Raw genomic sequence first — 13,718 nt, 5'->3', positions numbered from 1 at the left:
TATTTTTTCAAACCAATATTAAGAGCTCTAAGCTGACAGCCTAATCTGCCACGATATTGTTACGGGATGATAAGACCTTTTTTTGTCTAGGTTTGAAGTTTAGGACATCTTATTTACTTCGCAAATATGTGAAGTGGAGTTGGCTTGCCAATCTGGGTCTTTGGTACTGAGAGCAAAGAGGGAGAGAGCATTTTTTAAATTTGTTTTTTAAATAAGCAGCCAGCTACAGCTATTTTAGAACAAGGATTGGAAAAGAAAATCACCGTAAAGTATGATTATCCCAACATACATATACCTGACCTTTTTAACCCTGGGATTTTTTGCTAGCATATAGCATTGTTATCACAAATATACAAAAAAGCTAAATTCCTTTCCCTTTCTTTGCTTTGTAATGATAAATTATTTTTGTCAAATTTAAGAGAACAGCTAGCTTCAAATAATCATTACTGGTTTCATCCACGTCCTACTCTTGTGACCACTCTGGCTCAATCAAAGTTCAAGCAGTACTTAAAATAAGCCCATTTAATAGTATTCCATTCTGGTTAGAAAATACGCCACATTCCGTTAATCCTCAAACTTGCACGAGCACCCTCCTCGAACTAGCCTCTACCCTTGTAAAAATCTTGTTAACCCCAATGTATAATTATTGAATTTACTAGACATTATTTTATTGTATGATAAATAACATACTGGTAGCTACCCTGGGTACCAGAGCGTCACAGTGTCAAAGGATGAAAAACAGGGGAATACTAAACAAAATGGCTGATTTCTTGATATTTAAGCTTAAATAAAAACAAATCAAATTTGCGTTTATTAAACAAAGACAAAAGAAAGCACCCTAAAAGATTCAGAAACGAATTCAACTTTGTTAAATATCTAGAAGTGTCTAACTGACCTTACTTGAATAGAGTATGTACAAAACACTTATCGTAAACTGCAAAAGGTGTATTGGTATCTTAGTCGTAGCATTTTGTCACCAATAATATATCGGTAAACTACAGGGGCGTCGAAAGGGGGGCTAGGAGGGGCAAAAGGTCCGGAACCCGTGCTCCGATGGGGCCCGTAATAGAGTAAAAAGAAATATTTACAATGCAAAAAGCTACTTTTTCAGCTACCTATACGGAATCAACGCCTGTATGTTTATCGCAGAGAAATGTCCACATGTCCTTGGTTCATGTCTAATGTTTTTGCACATTTTTGTAAAAATCCTTAAAAACTTTTCAACAATTGTACCTAAAAAGGACGTTTTCCTTCTTCTTCTTCGGGAGACTCAAGGGCGTGGCAACATGAACTTTTCTTAAAGGGGGTCCTGTTTTGGTGAATCACCCCTGGGCTCGAGCTGTCCCTCGACGGCCCTGAAAAAACATCTTACAATGTTTTAATCTCTCTAAATGTAATTTTAGGTATTATCAACTGGGAAGCGAGTTCCTGAGAACAACAGGTTTGTTAGGCGAAACTATGAAGAAAAAGTATTTTTTTTATAAGAAACTGGCTATAAGATACGAGTACTGGACAGTCAGAAAAAATTAAGAAACTTCAGTACTCGAAGCAAAGATGTTAAGAAACTATTAAATCGTGATAAAACTAAGAGCAACGAAATTTTGTAAAATCCAAGAACAAGATTGCCCTGTTGGCCTACAACTTAATACACAAGGGATAAAATTATACTTCCCACATCTAAATACAATATCGGAACGGAAGTGAATCTCTTGACGTGATAAAAAAGATCAGGAACATTTGATAATATCATTCATGACATCACAATTAGGAAACTCTTAAGAAGCAATGAGTATTGAAATTTCCAGAACATTAAGAAACTGGAGTACTCAACATCGTAACAGCGTAATTATCCAAACTAACCACTTTCTAGATCTCTAAAGTCGCTAAACTTTGGAAACAATTCAACCACATTATGTAATTTCGATACCCAACAAGTTGCTTCAGAAGATTTCTCTTTTTTAAAAATTAGAACAAGCCTAAAACGGTGCCCTAAAACAATCTATCTCAACCTTTGTTGCAAAATAATGAGATGGTATTCAACAAAATTTAAAATCCGTTCCTTTAAAAAATCTTTGAAAATGCTACAAAAAGCAAATGCTACTGAAGAGCAACTAGCTGAACCTATTGGTATATTTGGAACAAATGCTTGTGAAGCAAAATAAATACAGAAAGCAGTAAACACCGGAAACAAACAAGCTTTCTACTTTTTGAATCTAAAGACACTGCTTTGTAAAAAGTCATTCTGTCAAAATTTACAATTCAGGGTTGCTATTTTCCTAATCATCTTATAAGAATCTCGTCAACATTTCTTCTAATATTGATTCCTTTTAAAAGAAACTGAAGAGGCTGATCCACAAAAAGTTTCCCATAACCCAGTGGGTGTTACTTACTATACACAAGCTCTTTCAAAGGGTGCGGCGGGAACTGCGAGGCAAGCCAAACAATAAGGAGCTGGCCTAAGCGGATGAGTCGAAACACGCCTTGTTTACTGCGAGGGATTCATTTTATACTCTTGCTGCCAAAAGCTAGATCATGGCTAAACGTCGTATAATCGCAGTCAACTGTGTCAAAAATTGCTTTCTTGTTTGTGCCACTTTTCTATGGGTAAGTATTAGAATAAATTTGTTTGTGTGTTTGGGCCTAGACACATCTGTGCCGAAGGGAGTTTGACACCCTGAGCACCTTTTATTGACCATAACTAGATATAACTTTGCATTCTTGTTGTACAGATTAGAACATCTATAGTATATATTTTTTGATGTTGATTCAATGATTTCAATGCATACCAGATTATTATGTTATGATAAATGTTCAATGAAGTCCCCCATCCCTTTTGTTGGAAAATTTTTAAAACGCTACCAGGCCTATCTACCTAGCAAATAACTAATTTTGGAAGAACATCGAGAAGACTTCAGATTCATTCTTTGTAACAAAAGTCGAAAGAATACATGCCAACATGCTTTTTCATCAAATTTTAACTGACATTATAAATTTTTATATCTAGAAAACAAGTTCGTCTATACGCCATGCTCCTCCCAGCCATGCTCCATTTCCTGTTTTTTAGCTTTGGTGAAAATCTTCTTGTTCTGTTCAAAAATTTAAACTTCCAACGACTAGCTTAGTGTGTCCTGTGATTTTCTGTGATTTTCTGTCAGCTGTTTTGGTTATAAGTTTTGAACAACGATATAAGTTTTGGTTAATGCATTGTATATAGATCGGTAAAGAGTCTTTGCGAGAGATGTTAAACCTGTTGAACAGTTTCAATGTCATTTGATTAAGATCATGAGCAAAAGTAGTCAGTGATTGGAAATTTGGTAGAGTGTTAGGGTTTTCTGTTAGCATTTTATGTTGATTGTTGGGTTTTGATTCTTTCTAGGCAACTGGTTTTATCCTGTGAGTTATAGTTTTGTATCATGGCAATTTAGTTTAGTTGTTATGCATATGTTTGAATATATCACCAATGTAAAACTTTTGTGCCCAAGCTTACTGTTGGCAACTAATTTGTTTTTAGTTAGTCATGAAATTATATTGTCTTTGAGCATACTGACAGTTTTCAGTTCATTAGAGTGTATTCTCCCCTAACTTGAAGAGTGTATTCTCCCCTAACAGGATTTAGACATGTTATTATTGGCAACTAATGCTGATCTACCGATGTAATCTGTTTCCCTGAAGCCAAAACCTTTGTGGTGATTTACTTCAGGTAGACTTTCTTAGAAACAGACAAAAACACTGAAAAAGTTCACACCTCTAACAATCTTTCAATTTTTTTCTCCATACCATCCTCTTATCTGTCTTTGAAAGATCAAATTTCATCTCTCAAGTTTCGTTGTATAATACATGTTATGACAGATTACAGCAAACAGATTACAAGCATAATCCTCTTTTTTTATCAGTAAAAAATTATGCGGACTAGGAACTCATTTCCTATTTGTATTTCACCTTTTCTTAAAAGAATTGAAACCCCATCAATATTCTAAAGTCACTGAAACTCTTAAGATGCTCCAGTTCAAAATTTCACAGCTTTACTTTGACATAATCGGTTTTTAAAAAAACATTTTACACAATGGCTGAGGATATTTAAAGAAGTACAATTGATTTATGTACAATCAAAAAATGGGGAAAAGGTCATCTGATGGGTTATTAGGTAGAGAAAGTGGGCTGTCGCAAGCTTGTGAATTTTGTATGGTGTGAAGTATGCACACAAAACAAAGATGCATTACTAACGCATCCAAACTGCAAGGGCATTGTTAAAAAGTCCGTCCTTGCTTATATCAATGGCACAAACTATGTCACCAAATATAATGTCACTAGGCATCTAGAAGGAGAGGGTCATCAAATTGCCCTGAGCATAGAGAAGTGAAACCCAAAGGCTGAACGAGTTGGCATTCAGCCCTGCAGTGGTTCAGGGCTGAGTAGCCTACAAATCTAAAACAACTATGTACTTTCATAATTTCTGCGTTCTGAAGAATCTTGTAAATTTGAAAATCTCCCTTGAAACTTGGACATTTCCAAATTTAAAACAATTTGATTTGACACAATTTTAGCAAGATTTCATGATGATAATGAAGACGATAATAGTGATGATCATATCTTGATGATGATAACCAGCGTAATTTGTTCTAGTATCACTGTTTAATTCTCAACAGATTCAGACAAATGTTTTATCATCATTTGAAAAAGCTATGTGAGATGCCTAAACAAAGCTAATGCAATGTGCCTATGAAATTGCTCTCCAGCCCAAGATGCCCCACAAACACTGTAGCATGTTGGTCAAATCCCTTACAACAAAATTATGTGCAGCTCATTGAGAGAAAACAAGATGGTAGAACCGGTACGGAATTCTTCCACTGCATCGCACAGTCTGTTAAAGAGAAATGTGCAGTAATACTCTAAAGTACACAGTTTGTGTTGTTACTCAGCAACGGAAGCCAAGTTCGAAAAAACCAGTAAAGAAAAGGAACTTGTTTTTATAAGATGCGAAATGAATGGTATTTCTATGTATATGGTGCTAAGACTTTTACGTTTTGCACCATATATGAAGGGACACACTGCCATGGTCAAGACCATAATTTCTGGCCTCTTGAAGAAGTTCAGGTCTTACCAGGAGATGTATGTCAAAGCATGGAATAAAAGAAAGTACAAGGAAAATCCCCAGTACTTTTTCCATAAAGGTTACTGTTCAACCCTTTTTGGCAAAGAAATGTGTGGGGAATGTCCAGAATGTGAAGCATAAAGTAATCCCAGCTTTAGTTAAGACCAAGGTTTGAAGATTACAACAATGAGGTGTTCTTAAAAAGAGAAGGATGGATCCGCAGTTCTGGCCAGACAAGGGTAACTATGGAAATGACAATATCATCACATTAGCCACACAATTTCAAGAGCCACTAGCTTTTGTAGCATTCAATGAAATAATTGTTTTGTGAGAATGGAAGAGCTTTAAGAGCTTTGTGCGAAGCTACTCTCCAAAGTTTCCTAGTGCAAAAAATTATGGAAGACTGTTCTAAATATGGCTGCGATGAATTTCCAAACCTATGCAAAATGGCAAACCTTGTTCTGTTGATTTCTTGCTCAAATTCGAAAATTGAAAGAACATTTAACACCATCAGCAACATACTTTTCAATAAACGCCTATCTATCTCTCACAGTACTCTAAACAATAATTTGATGTTTTATGGCAATAATTCTCTTGGAGTAAAGATGAAAAGGAAAAAATCATTGAGAAAGCTGTAGATTTGTACTTGAAAACAAAATGGAGAATGAAAACAAACATTCAAGAAAGTACTAAAATTCATAAAGAAATCAAAGCTCCACCAATAGACAATTCACAGCGTCAGAGAGTGATGACGAATTGGAGACACTTGGCCTCTCTGTGGCAGAACTTTTGCATTTTTATCAAACATTGTATTTTTTTTATTTAAAATTAAGTGTTTCAGTTTGAAAAGGCATCATTATTTTGTGTTATCAAATAAATTTGAATCACGTGCCCCACATTGATCAGGCAAGTTTTTTGTCATGTGCATCAATTTCTAAATGTGAAAGCACTGTTTTAGAATGGGCTTGTGTCTTATCTCTGGTTGCCAATGCTTTTCAAGGATAAGCAATCAAAGAAATCAGCAACAGAACCCTAGCAGCCACTTTTATCTCAAATTTTTGCATACAGTACAATCCGGTTATAACATACTTTTAGGGACCAGTGTATTAAGTATGTTATATCCAAAGTACGTTGTAACGAGGGTAAGTAAAAATTAACTTAAACCAAGAACACCTTTTGCTGGGACCAAGCACACCAGTATGTTATATCCGAAAGTACTTAATAACCGAGTACATTATAACAGGATTCTACTGTAGTATTTTTTGCTGTTTCTATGGCTTTTTCTTTCTCAGCCTAAAGCCTGAAATTTCTGGTGCATATGTTGCCTGGGTATCATTCTGGCTGGCTTGTCATTCAAATTGAGCTTATTTACAATTGAGGATTCTTCTTTCTAGCTTACAGCAGCAGGGATATTCGGCGTTGGTGTGTGGACATTGGCATCTAAAAACGACTATGAGGCATTGCTTGGCAGTGTCATGTATGTTACATCTGCTGGCATGATGATTGCAGCTGGGATTTTTGCCATGTTTGTATGCATATTTGGTATCATTGGTGCAATCAGGGACAGTAGGTTTATGATTCTTGGGGTGAGTTGCTTCTCAGATTGTTGCGTAATGACAATACCATTTATGGTGTAAATTGCATGCAGAGAGTGATATAATTGTCAGCCTGATGGATCATATATATCTCAGAATTTGTGGGAATATGTTTTCGCAAACATTGAAAAAGAAGCAGACAGATTAAACATCAGTTTTGTTGATCAAATTTTATTTTGTAACAACCCAGCATGTTCGCTGTGATTTGCACAAACCAACAAGTTATATCACAAACTCCTCAATTTTAGAGCTAGTTTGAAAAAGTAGACATGTTGGAAATATTAGAAAGTGACAATTTAAAGTAATCTTTGTTATAAAATCAGTTCTAAAGTTTAAAGACTTGCTTTATAGGCAAGATTATGAACTGGAGTACCAAATATCTCTTCTTAAAGCACCTCTATACTGTAAGCAGTGATGTCTAAAAGGGTTCTGCAACTTCATTTCTGAGTAATGTTTGCCCTAAGTACTTGATAAAATTGATAATTTTTAGCCATTGGTATATGTTTTTGATTGTACCTCTTTTAGTTCTTTGTCATGATTACAATTGTTTTCTGCATGGAACTGGTTGCTGGGATTCTAGCTTATGTCTACAGAGGAGAAGTATGTACTTTTTTGATCGTTTATGATTTTTCAAACTGCCAATATCATTACTTTGATGCATCAGAAGTTTTGTTGAAAGGGCCTCAAATTTTTATATAAAAGGAATTAGGGGTGGAACATTTTCCCAACAGTAACAGATTGGGATAGGGTATAAAAGCCCTTCAAATAATATGTAAAATTCTACTGTAATTCAACTGTAATCTACTGTAATTTTATTGTTTAGTTGTGTGTAGAGTGAAAGTTTCTTTATACATAAATTTAACTGTATTGATCTTCTGCCAAAAAATCTTTCATCCAAATTCGATAAGATGGTTCATTTTGTGCAAGGAATTTATACTTTTTGAAATGTCCAAAAGTCATTTGATTGGTCTTGAAGGCTCTAAAATGCTTTTCTGTAATTTTTCTCCTTAACCAACTTTAGTTGGTACAAAATGATAAGATATGGAAAAAGAAGACAGCCCTTTATTCAAAATTCAGAGATCAATTTCTGATTCCTTTTCTTGAAAGTTGTTTTTACTATGCCCTATTCCACAAATCTTACTTATCTTAAAACCTATTTTTGGAAATTAATTGATGATGTCTGACCCGCTTCTTGATTGATAAACCCAGCTTATTGTAGATATGTTAAATAGAAAGTGAATTATCTGCAAATCCCTGCAAATTGATTCCTGTAAAGAATATTAAGTGTAAACAGATGTTTTCCTAATCTGCTTCTGGGTCAAACCAAATTGATCCTTTAGTCATTTTGTTGTGATACAATAACTTGCAAGAGTCTTGGAACATCAGTTTTCAAAGTCTGATTCAGTCATTTTCCCTCTTTCAATGTGAGGGGATTTTCTGGCTCCCTTATTATTTTAATAACATTCCTCTTTGCAATTTATGGTTATTTCATGAAAATTTCTAACATAAGGTAAAAACCAAATTATGATAAAGTAATAGGAGATTGTACTGGCACTAATTCGATTCAAATGAAACTGAATTTTGAATTTTAGGTGCGTACTGAAGTAAGTAAAAATTTGAATGTGACAATTGCATCAAAATTTGGTGTTCTGGGCCATGAAAAGGAAACAAAAGCAGTAAGCCAGCTGCAAAGGACAGTAAGTCATTCCTGCCGTATTGTAACATGTTTTATTCTTGCCATCCAGTCTTTTGTTCATCTATACTGTTTTATGTTTATTTGTTTTCCAATTAGCAATCCCATTTATTGCTATTGCACTCAAACAACGTAACGCCCAGTAACACTATCCTTCTACTGTACTGATGTAGTCATGTGATCGAACCCAAACTCTAACTCCAGTCCGAGGAGTTATCTTCTTGAAGTAGTCAATTGAACTTCAGAGAGTATTCCTTACTCCTAGCTTAGTGAGCACACCCAACATACTCGAGCTAGTTCATCTTTATCCAGAAGTTGGCGTCTTATTGAGCCATTTGGAAATACAAAGCTATAAAACTTTGATGATTCACAGACTGCTAGGCTTGGTAATGTTATTTATAACAGTCTAAGGGGATTTCACAAAAAATTTTCCCAAATAAAAACTTTTGACAAAATTTACGTTAAACTATCAGGTTATTGCAAGATCACCTTATTTTCCAGTTATTTTCCATAAACGCGTTGCACGTGCTTTGTGATATGGAAATCCGCATAGAGAATTATGCAATAATAAAATATTTAAAAATATTTAGAATAGGGCGTTGAATGGTACTTGTGTATTAGCTTTATATACTTGGATATCAACAAAATCAAGTCAACAAAATGTTTATCCAAAAGTATATCTTTATTTCTTTAGTACCAATGCTGTGGAGATGTTGATTTTTCAAGTTGGAAAAACTCTGCTTGGCGTAAATTGAACAGTAATATTAGTGGCGTCGCAGAGGTTCCTGATTCCTGTTGCATAAGCCCCTCGGAAAAATGCGGAGTAAGAACACACCCCTCAAATGTGTGGCGAAATGACCTTTTGGTAAGATTTGAAATCAGTTCTTAATAAGTTTTTTTTAAATGCAAGATTTAGAACTTAAGCTGTTCGTCTGACACTTCAATCAGGGTATGAATGTCAGAACAAAGATAAAAAACTCTAAGTAAGAAAATTTTCCTGTGTGTTGAACGAAATAGGCCATGGCTGTTGAGGTTGCCAAAACAGTGCCGCTTGCCTATAGAATATTATTACCAGGAATTCTTGGGTATAATCTAACTCCTTCTATCTACACAAGCGCCATTTTATTTTATTTTGCATGTTCATGTTCTATTTTCTTTTTCGTCTTGAATTTGTCGATGACCTTCAAAATAATGATCGTGATTTCTTCGAATAACCTGCCCTTTCTTTAAGGTTGTTTGGAGAGACAGCTCCCATTGGCTCGTACAGTACTGTATCATAATATCATATTGTAAGCTAGGCGTGCTGTGAAAATCTTGCCTGTTAAAAGAAGCATTTCGGAATCATTTTTTAGTTACAAATTACAGAAATTAAAGCTATTGTATTGCCAACGTTTTTAAACAAAATCGCTTTGCCAGTACTATTTTTGTGCGAAACCTTGCTAACAGTGCTATAAAAGGCAAATTAAGATAACAAATGTATGTTTTTTAGCCTCTTGGTTGTTTCACAAAACTTGAAAGATACCTGGATGATCACTTGTTCATAATGGGCATCGTCGGTATTTGCGTAGGCATCGTTCAGGTAAGACTTTATTTTTGCAGGTTATCTTATTGTGTTTTGTTGTTTTCCTATCTCTTTTGTTAAAAGTTGCAGTTAGCTGCTTTCTTCTCAACTGTTTTTGATGAAATTCGCAACATGGTATCTGTGTACTTGACCCTTGTGCGGAGATTGCCTGAATATCATTGCTTTATGGAAAAAGAACTGCCTCGAATGGAGCCTATAATGCGATAAATGTTGCCTGATGGGGGGGGGGGCAGCCCTCCGAGCCCATGTATCCCCTTTCACCTGTGAGTTCGATTCAAAGTCAAAGTCGAAGTTTTTAAGTTCGAATGTTTTTCCATGATACGTTCTTTTTCACAACACACGTCTCTTACTCGAATGTGCATTATTGATGATTTCCTTAACAGATTTCAAAGTCTGTATAAAGCAGGAATCATTTCTAATTTAGATCAAGAATCTCGTGTAAATCCAACTATATGCTTAAACAAAGAATTTGGTTTTGCATTGATCTGACCAAGAAAACATGGTCACCATCCGTTAATATTTTGTATGCTTATCAGAGAATCGATATGAAATTTGTGTCTTAATCGTTAAGTTCTAAAATCGCAATCTGAAACAGCCAGCTATTTAGGTCTCTCTGATCATTCAAAACTCAGTTAGATATCTGATAACTGACGGGTTTCTTAAGACCAATTACATTGCTTGAGAAATTTCTTCTTGCAATAACGAAACATTTAGAGTGCCCAAACTTGACGGCTTTGGCAAACAGTGCTTTCAAATAGCCCAGGAGTATACTGCAATCCATAAGGTATAACGATAATATTTTAGGCCAGTTTTTTTATTTTAGAAATTGTGCCTTATAAGATTTCATAAGATCTCCCTACCAAACATTTATGTAACATAAAAGAGGTTTTCTTACTTTTAGTTGAGAGAATATGAGTTGTGTTTCTGCTGTGCCTTACTTGTTATGAAATTTATGCTTTAAGGGCCTCTTTCTATTAGATTCAAGGCTATATACCTTCCCCTCGGTCTACCTGTAATAGTTTCTTTGCTACGTAGTTTGGATTCTTTGTTGTGCAATGGCAGAATGATACATCCATTTTGAAACATATCTTGCGAGAGGCATTCAAAAATCCGAGAGGCATCCAAAAATTTTCATCTAGGTAATTTTCCTGGCCCAGCATATCACCGACTGTTTGACCTCTATTTGATCTTTATGCAAAATCTGGCCTCGTGTTCAATTTCTGTTATTACGCCAAGTACTAATTCTTCAGGTAACATTCTGTTTAATTTTTCAGCTCAGCTGCATGGCACTTTCGATGTGGCTATATCGACTTGTGGTGGACAGTTACTACTAAAACAAAACGACGATAATGAAATTTGTAATGTATGCTTTCAACCATTAACTCTTTTTACATACATCCTTGTATCATCCTAAATGTATGCTTGTAATTGACTTTTATAGCATTTTAACGAGGTTGAAAACCATAGTATTATAATACTAGTCCCCCGAACACAACCCCTTCCCCATCCCTGCACTGAAAATTTATCCTCTTCTAGTTTAACTCTATCTTCAGAGGCTTTGTTTTCAAGATGCATGTCTGCAGCTTGTTAAATTGACATTTGTTACGGCTTTCCAACTTTTATTGAGCAGCATAAAGTTTTAGATTAGTCCTATTTTGTAAAATAGCCCACAGGATTGGTGGGGGCTTCTACATAAATTTATCTACATATATTGAGAAAAATAAGGTATGGTGTGATTGAATTTTGTATGTTTTAACAAGGTACAGTACGGCATGGAACAGGCCTTGTTTTGTGAATGGTATCTACTGACCCGCATTTATTAATAGTTTTGATAGTATCATGTAGAGGCTCAGGATTTGTCTAGATGTTGTTGTTCCTTGGTAGACTTTTCTCTTGTCTTGTACACAAAAATACATGGAAAGCTGCAACCCGAAACTTTGTTTTGAATTCTTGTCTATTAACTTTCTTTGTTAGATTCATAACGTAATCAGTATTAACACGCATTGGCATAACATTGGAGGTGTTTTCCCTCGAGGGGTGCCTTAATAGGTTTTGAGGTACAGTAACGTGCCATTATTTAGGTGTACCTTTTTCTGAAAATTGCAGAATTGTCGGTATCAGTTTTCGAAATATGTCCGGAATTATGGGTACCAAATGAATAAACATGCAGAATTATGAGTACCATTTTGGGGAAATGTTAATTCAAACCTCACATAAAAATTAGAATCTCCCTAGCTTTCCTTCCGTCCTGGAATCAAAGCGCATGCGCATGGAACGAAGTTATTATTACTCGTGCTCTCAAGTAAACAGTTCTATGCTGGCCTTATCCTGTTAGATGCTGCATAGATTTCAGAGGCGTTAGTTTAGCCTTTTCAATTATTTTTCTGAATTTTCATTGAACGCGAGAAGTTTTAGTAAAATCTTTCTGATAAACAGCGATCTACCCTAAAATCAATGATCGGCATCATTGAAAATGAAAGAGGGGCTACCGCCAGTGGCGGACACTTGGGGGGGGCGAGGGGGGGCGATCGCCCCCCAATACTTTAGAGAACAATGGTCTTTTGTTCTAAAACAATGGGAAATGTGACGTCATCTTATTAAAACAATAGGCTTGCCCCCCCAATATTTGACCAAGTGTCCGCCCCTGGTTACCGCATTACCGCATAACCGTATTACCGAGATTCTAGCCAAGTAGACATGAATTTTAGAGGAATCTTCATCCTGACCAAGTGAATTGTAAACAAAAAGACTTAAGGTAAGAACCATATGCGAGCTAGCTACATATCAAAATAAGTTATTGTATTACTGTATTTAATGTGTACTTTTCATTAGTTTTCTTTCACGCGTTCTGTTTCTAAATAATCCATAATGATAGCTATTTAGATTTTATGTTATTATAGACATTGCCTTTCTATTTATCATTAGTTAAAAGTTTTTTGAATTAACAAGAATTTTTGAACATTTCTTGCGTTTTCTTCTAACTTACTTAATCTGTTTATATTAATTAAATAATAGAGAGCACGGTTTTTTTGTCCGGACCCACTCAAATCCAGTACACAGTCTCTGCGAATTATTACCTAGCAACCAAAATAGAATACTATAACACAGTCTTGATGATATAAGGAATAGGCCATTTAATACTGAGCGGATATGTATCGGAAGAGGCGGTGTTATCCCACTGCAGGAATGTGAACTTCGAGTAAAATAAAAGTATGCTAAAGAAGAAAACAGAACGAGCCCTGAAAAGATAAAAGCAAACTCGAAGTAACCAAGAGCAAACTCGAGGAAAAAAACGAACTCTGAAAAGACTTGAGCAAACTCTAATTTAACAAAAGCAACCCGTAAGATAAAAAAATAAACTCTAAATAGCAATCGAAGTCTAAAAGAACGAGAGCTCACTAAGGAAACAAAAGCAACATTTCGAAAACAAAAACAAATTCTAAAAAGACAAAATCAATCTCTCAGATGAAAAAGAAAACTCTAAAAATTAAATCGAGGTCTAAAAGAAAGAGCCCACTAAGAAAACATCAGCAAACTCTAAAAAGACAAAAACAAACCCTCAAATATAAAAGACAAACTCTAAAAAGCAAAAACACAAAAGCTCAGTTATGAAGCAATAGCAAACTCTATGTTCTAATTAACCAAAAAAAACTTTAAAACGACAACAGCAAGGTTAAAGATAACAATAGCAAACCTTGAGAAACAATCTAAGTCTAAAAAAGCAAAAGCACAGTTATAAAACAATAGAAAACTCTA

General features: G+C 35.1%; 1 protein-coding gene across 1 annotated transcript; it reads left to right on the top strand.

The window, feature by feature from the left end:
- Positions 1–2,416: 2,416 nt before the first annotated feature.
- LOC135695419 (CD151 antigen) lies at positions 2,417–12,923 on the top strand. Its single transcript, XM_065214506.2, has 7 exons — positions 2,417–2,604; positions 6,487–6,678; positions 7,213–7,287; positions 8,280–8,384; positions 9,075–9,245; positions 9,870–9,959; positions 11,237–12,923. The coding sequence occupies exons 1-7, from the start codon at positions 2,533–2,535 to the stop codon at positions 11,294–11,296; spliced, it is 765 nt and encodes a 254-aa protein (XP_065070578.1). The 5' UTR covers positions 2,417–2,532; the 3' UTR covers positions 11,297–12,923.
- The last annotated feature ends 795 nt before the right edge of the window (positions 12,924–13,718 follow it).

The sequence above is a fragment of the Rhopilema esculentum genome, chromosome 2 (assembly GCF_057945365.1).
Source record: "Rhopilema esculentum isolate cy_ngs chromosome 2, ASM5794536v1, whole genome shotgun sequence".
NCBI classification, from domain to species: domain Eukaryota; kingdom Metazoa; phylum Cnidaria; class Scyphozoa; order Rhizostomeae; family Rhizostomatidae; genus Rhopilema; species Rhopilema esculentum.
This window is presented reverse-complemented; position numbering and strand designations above follow the sequence as displayed.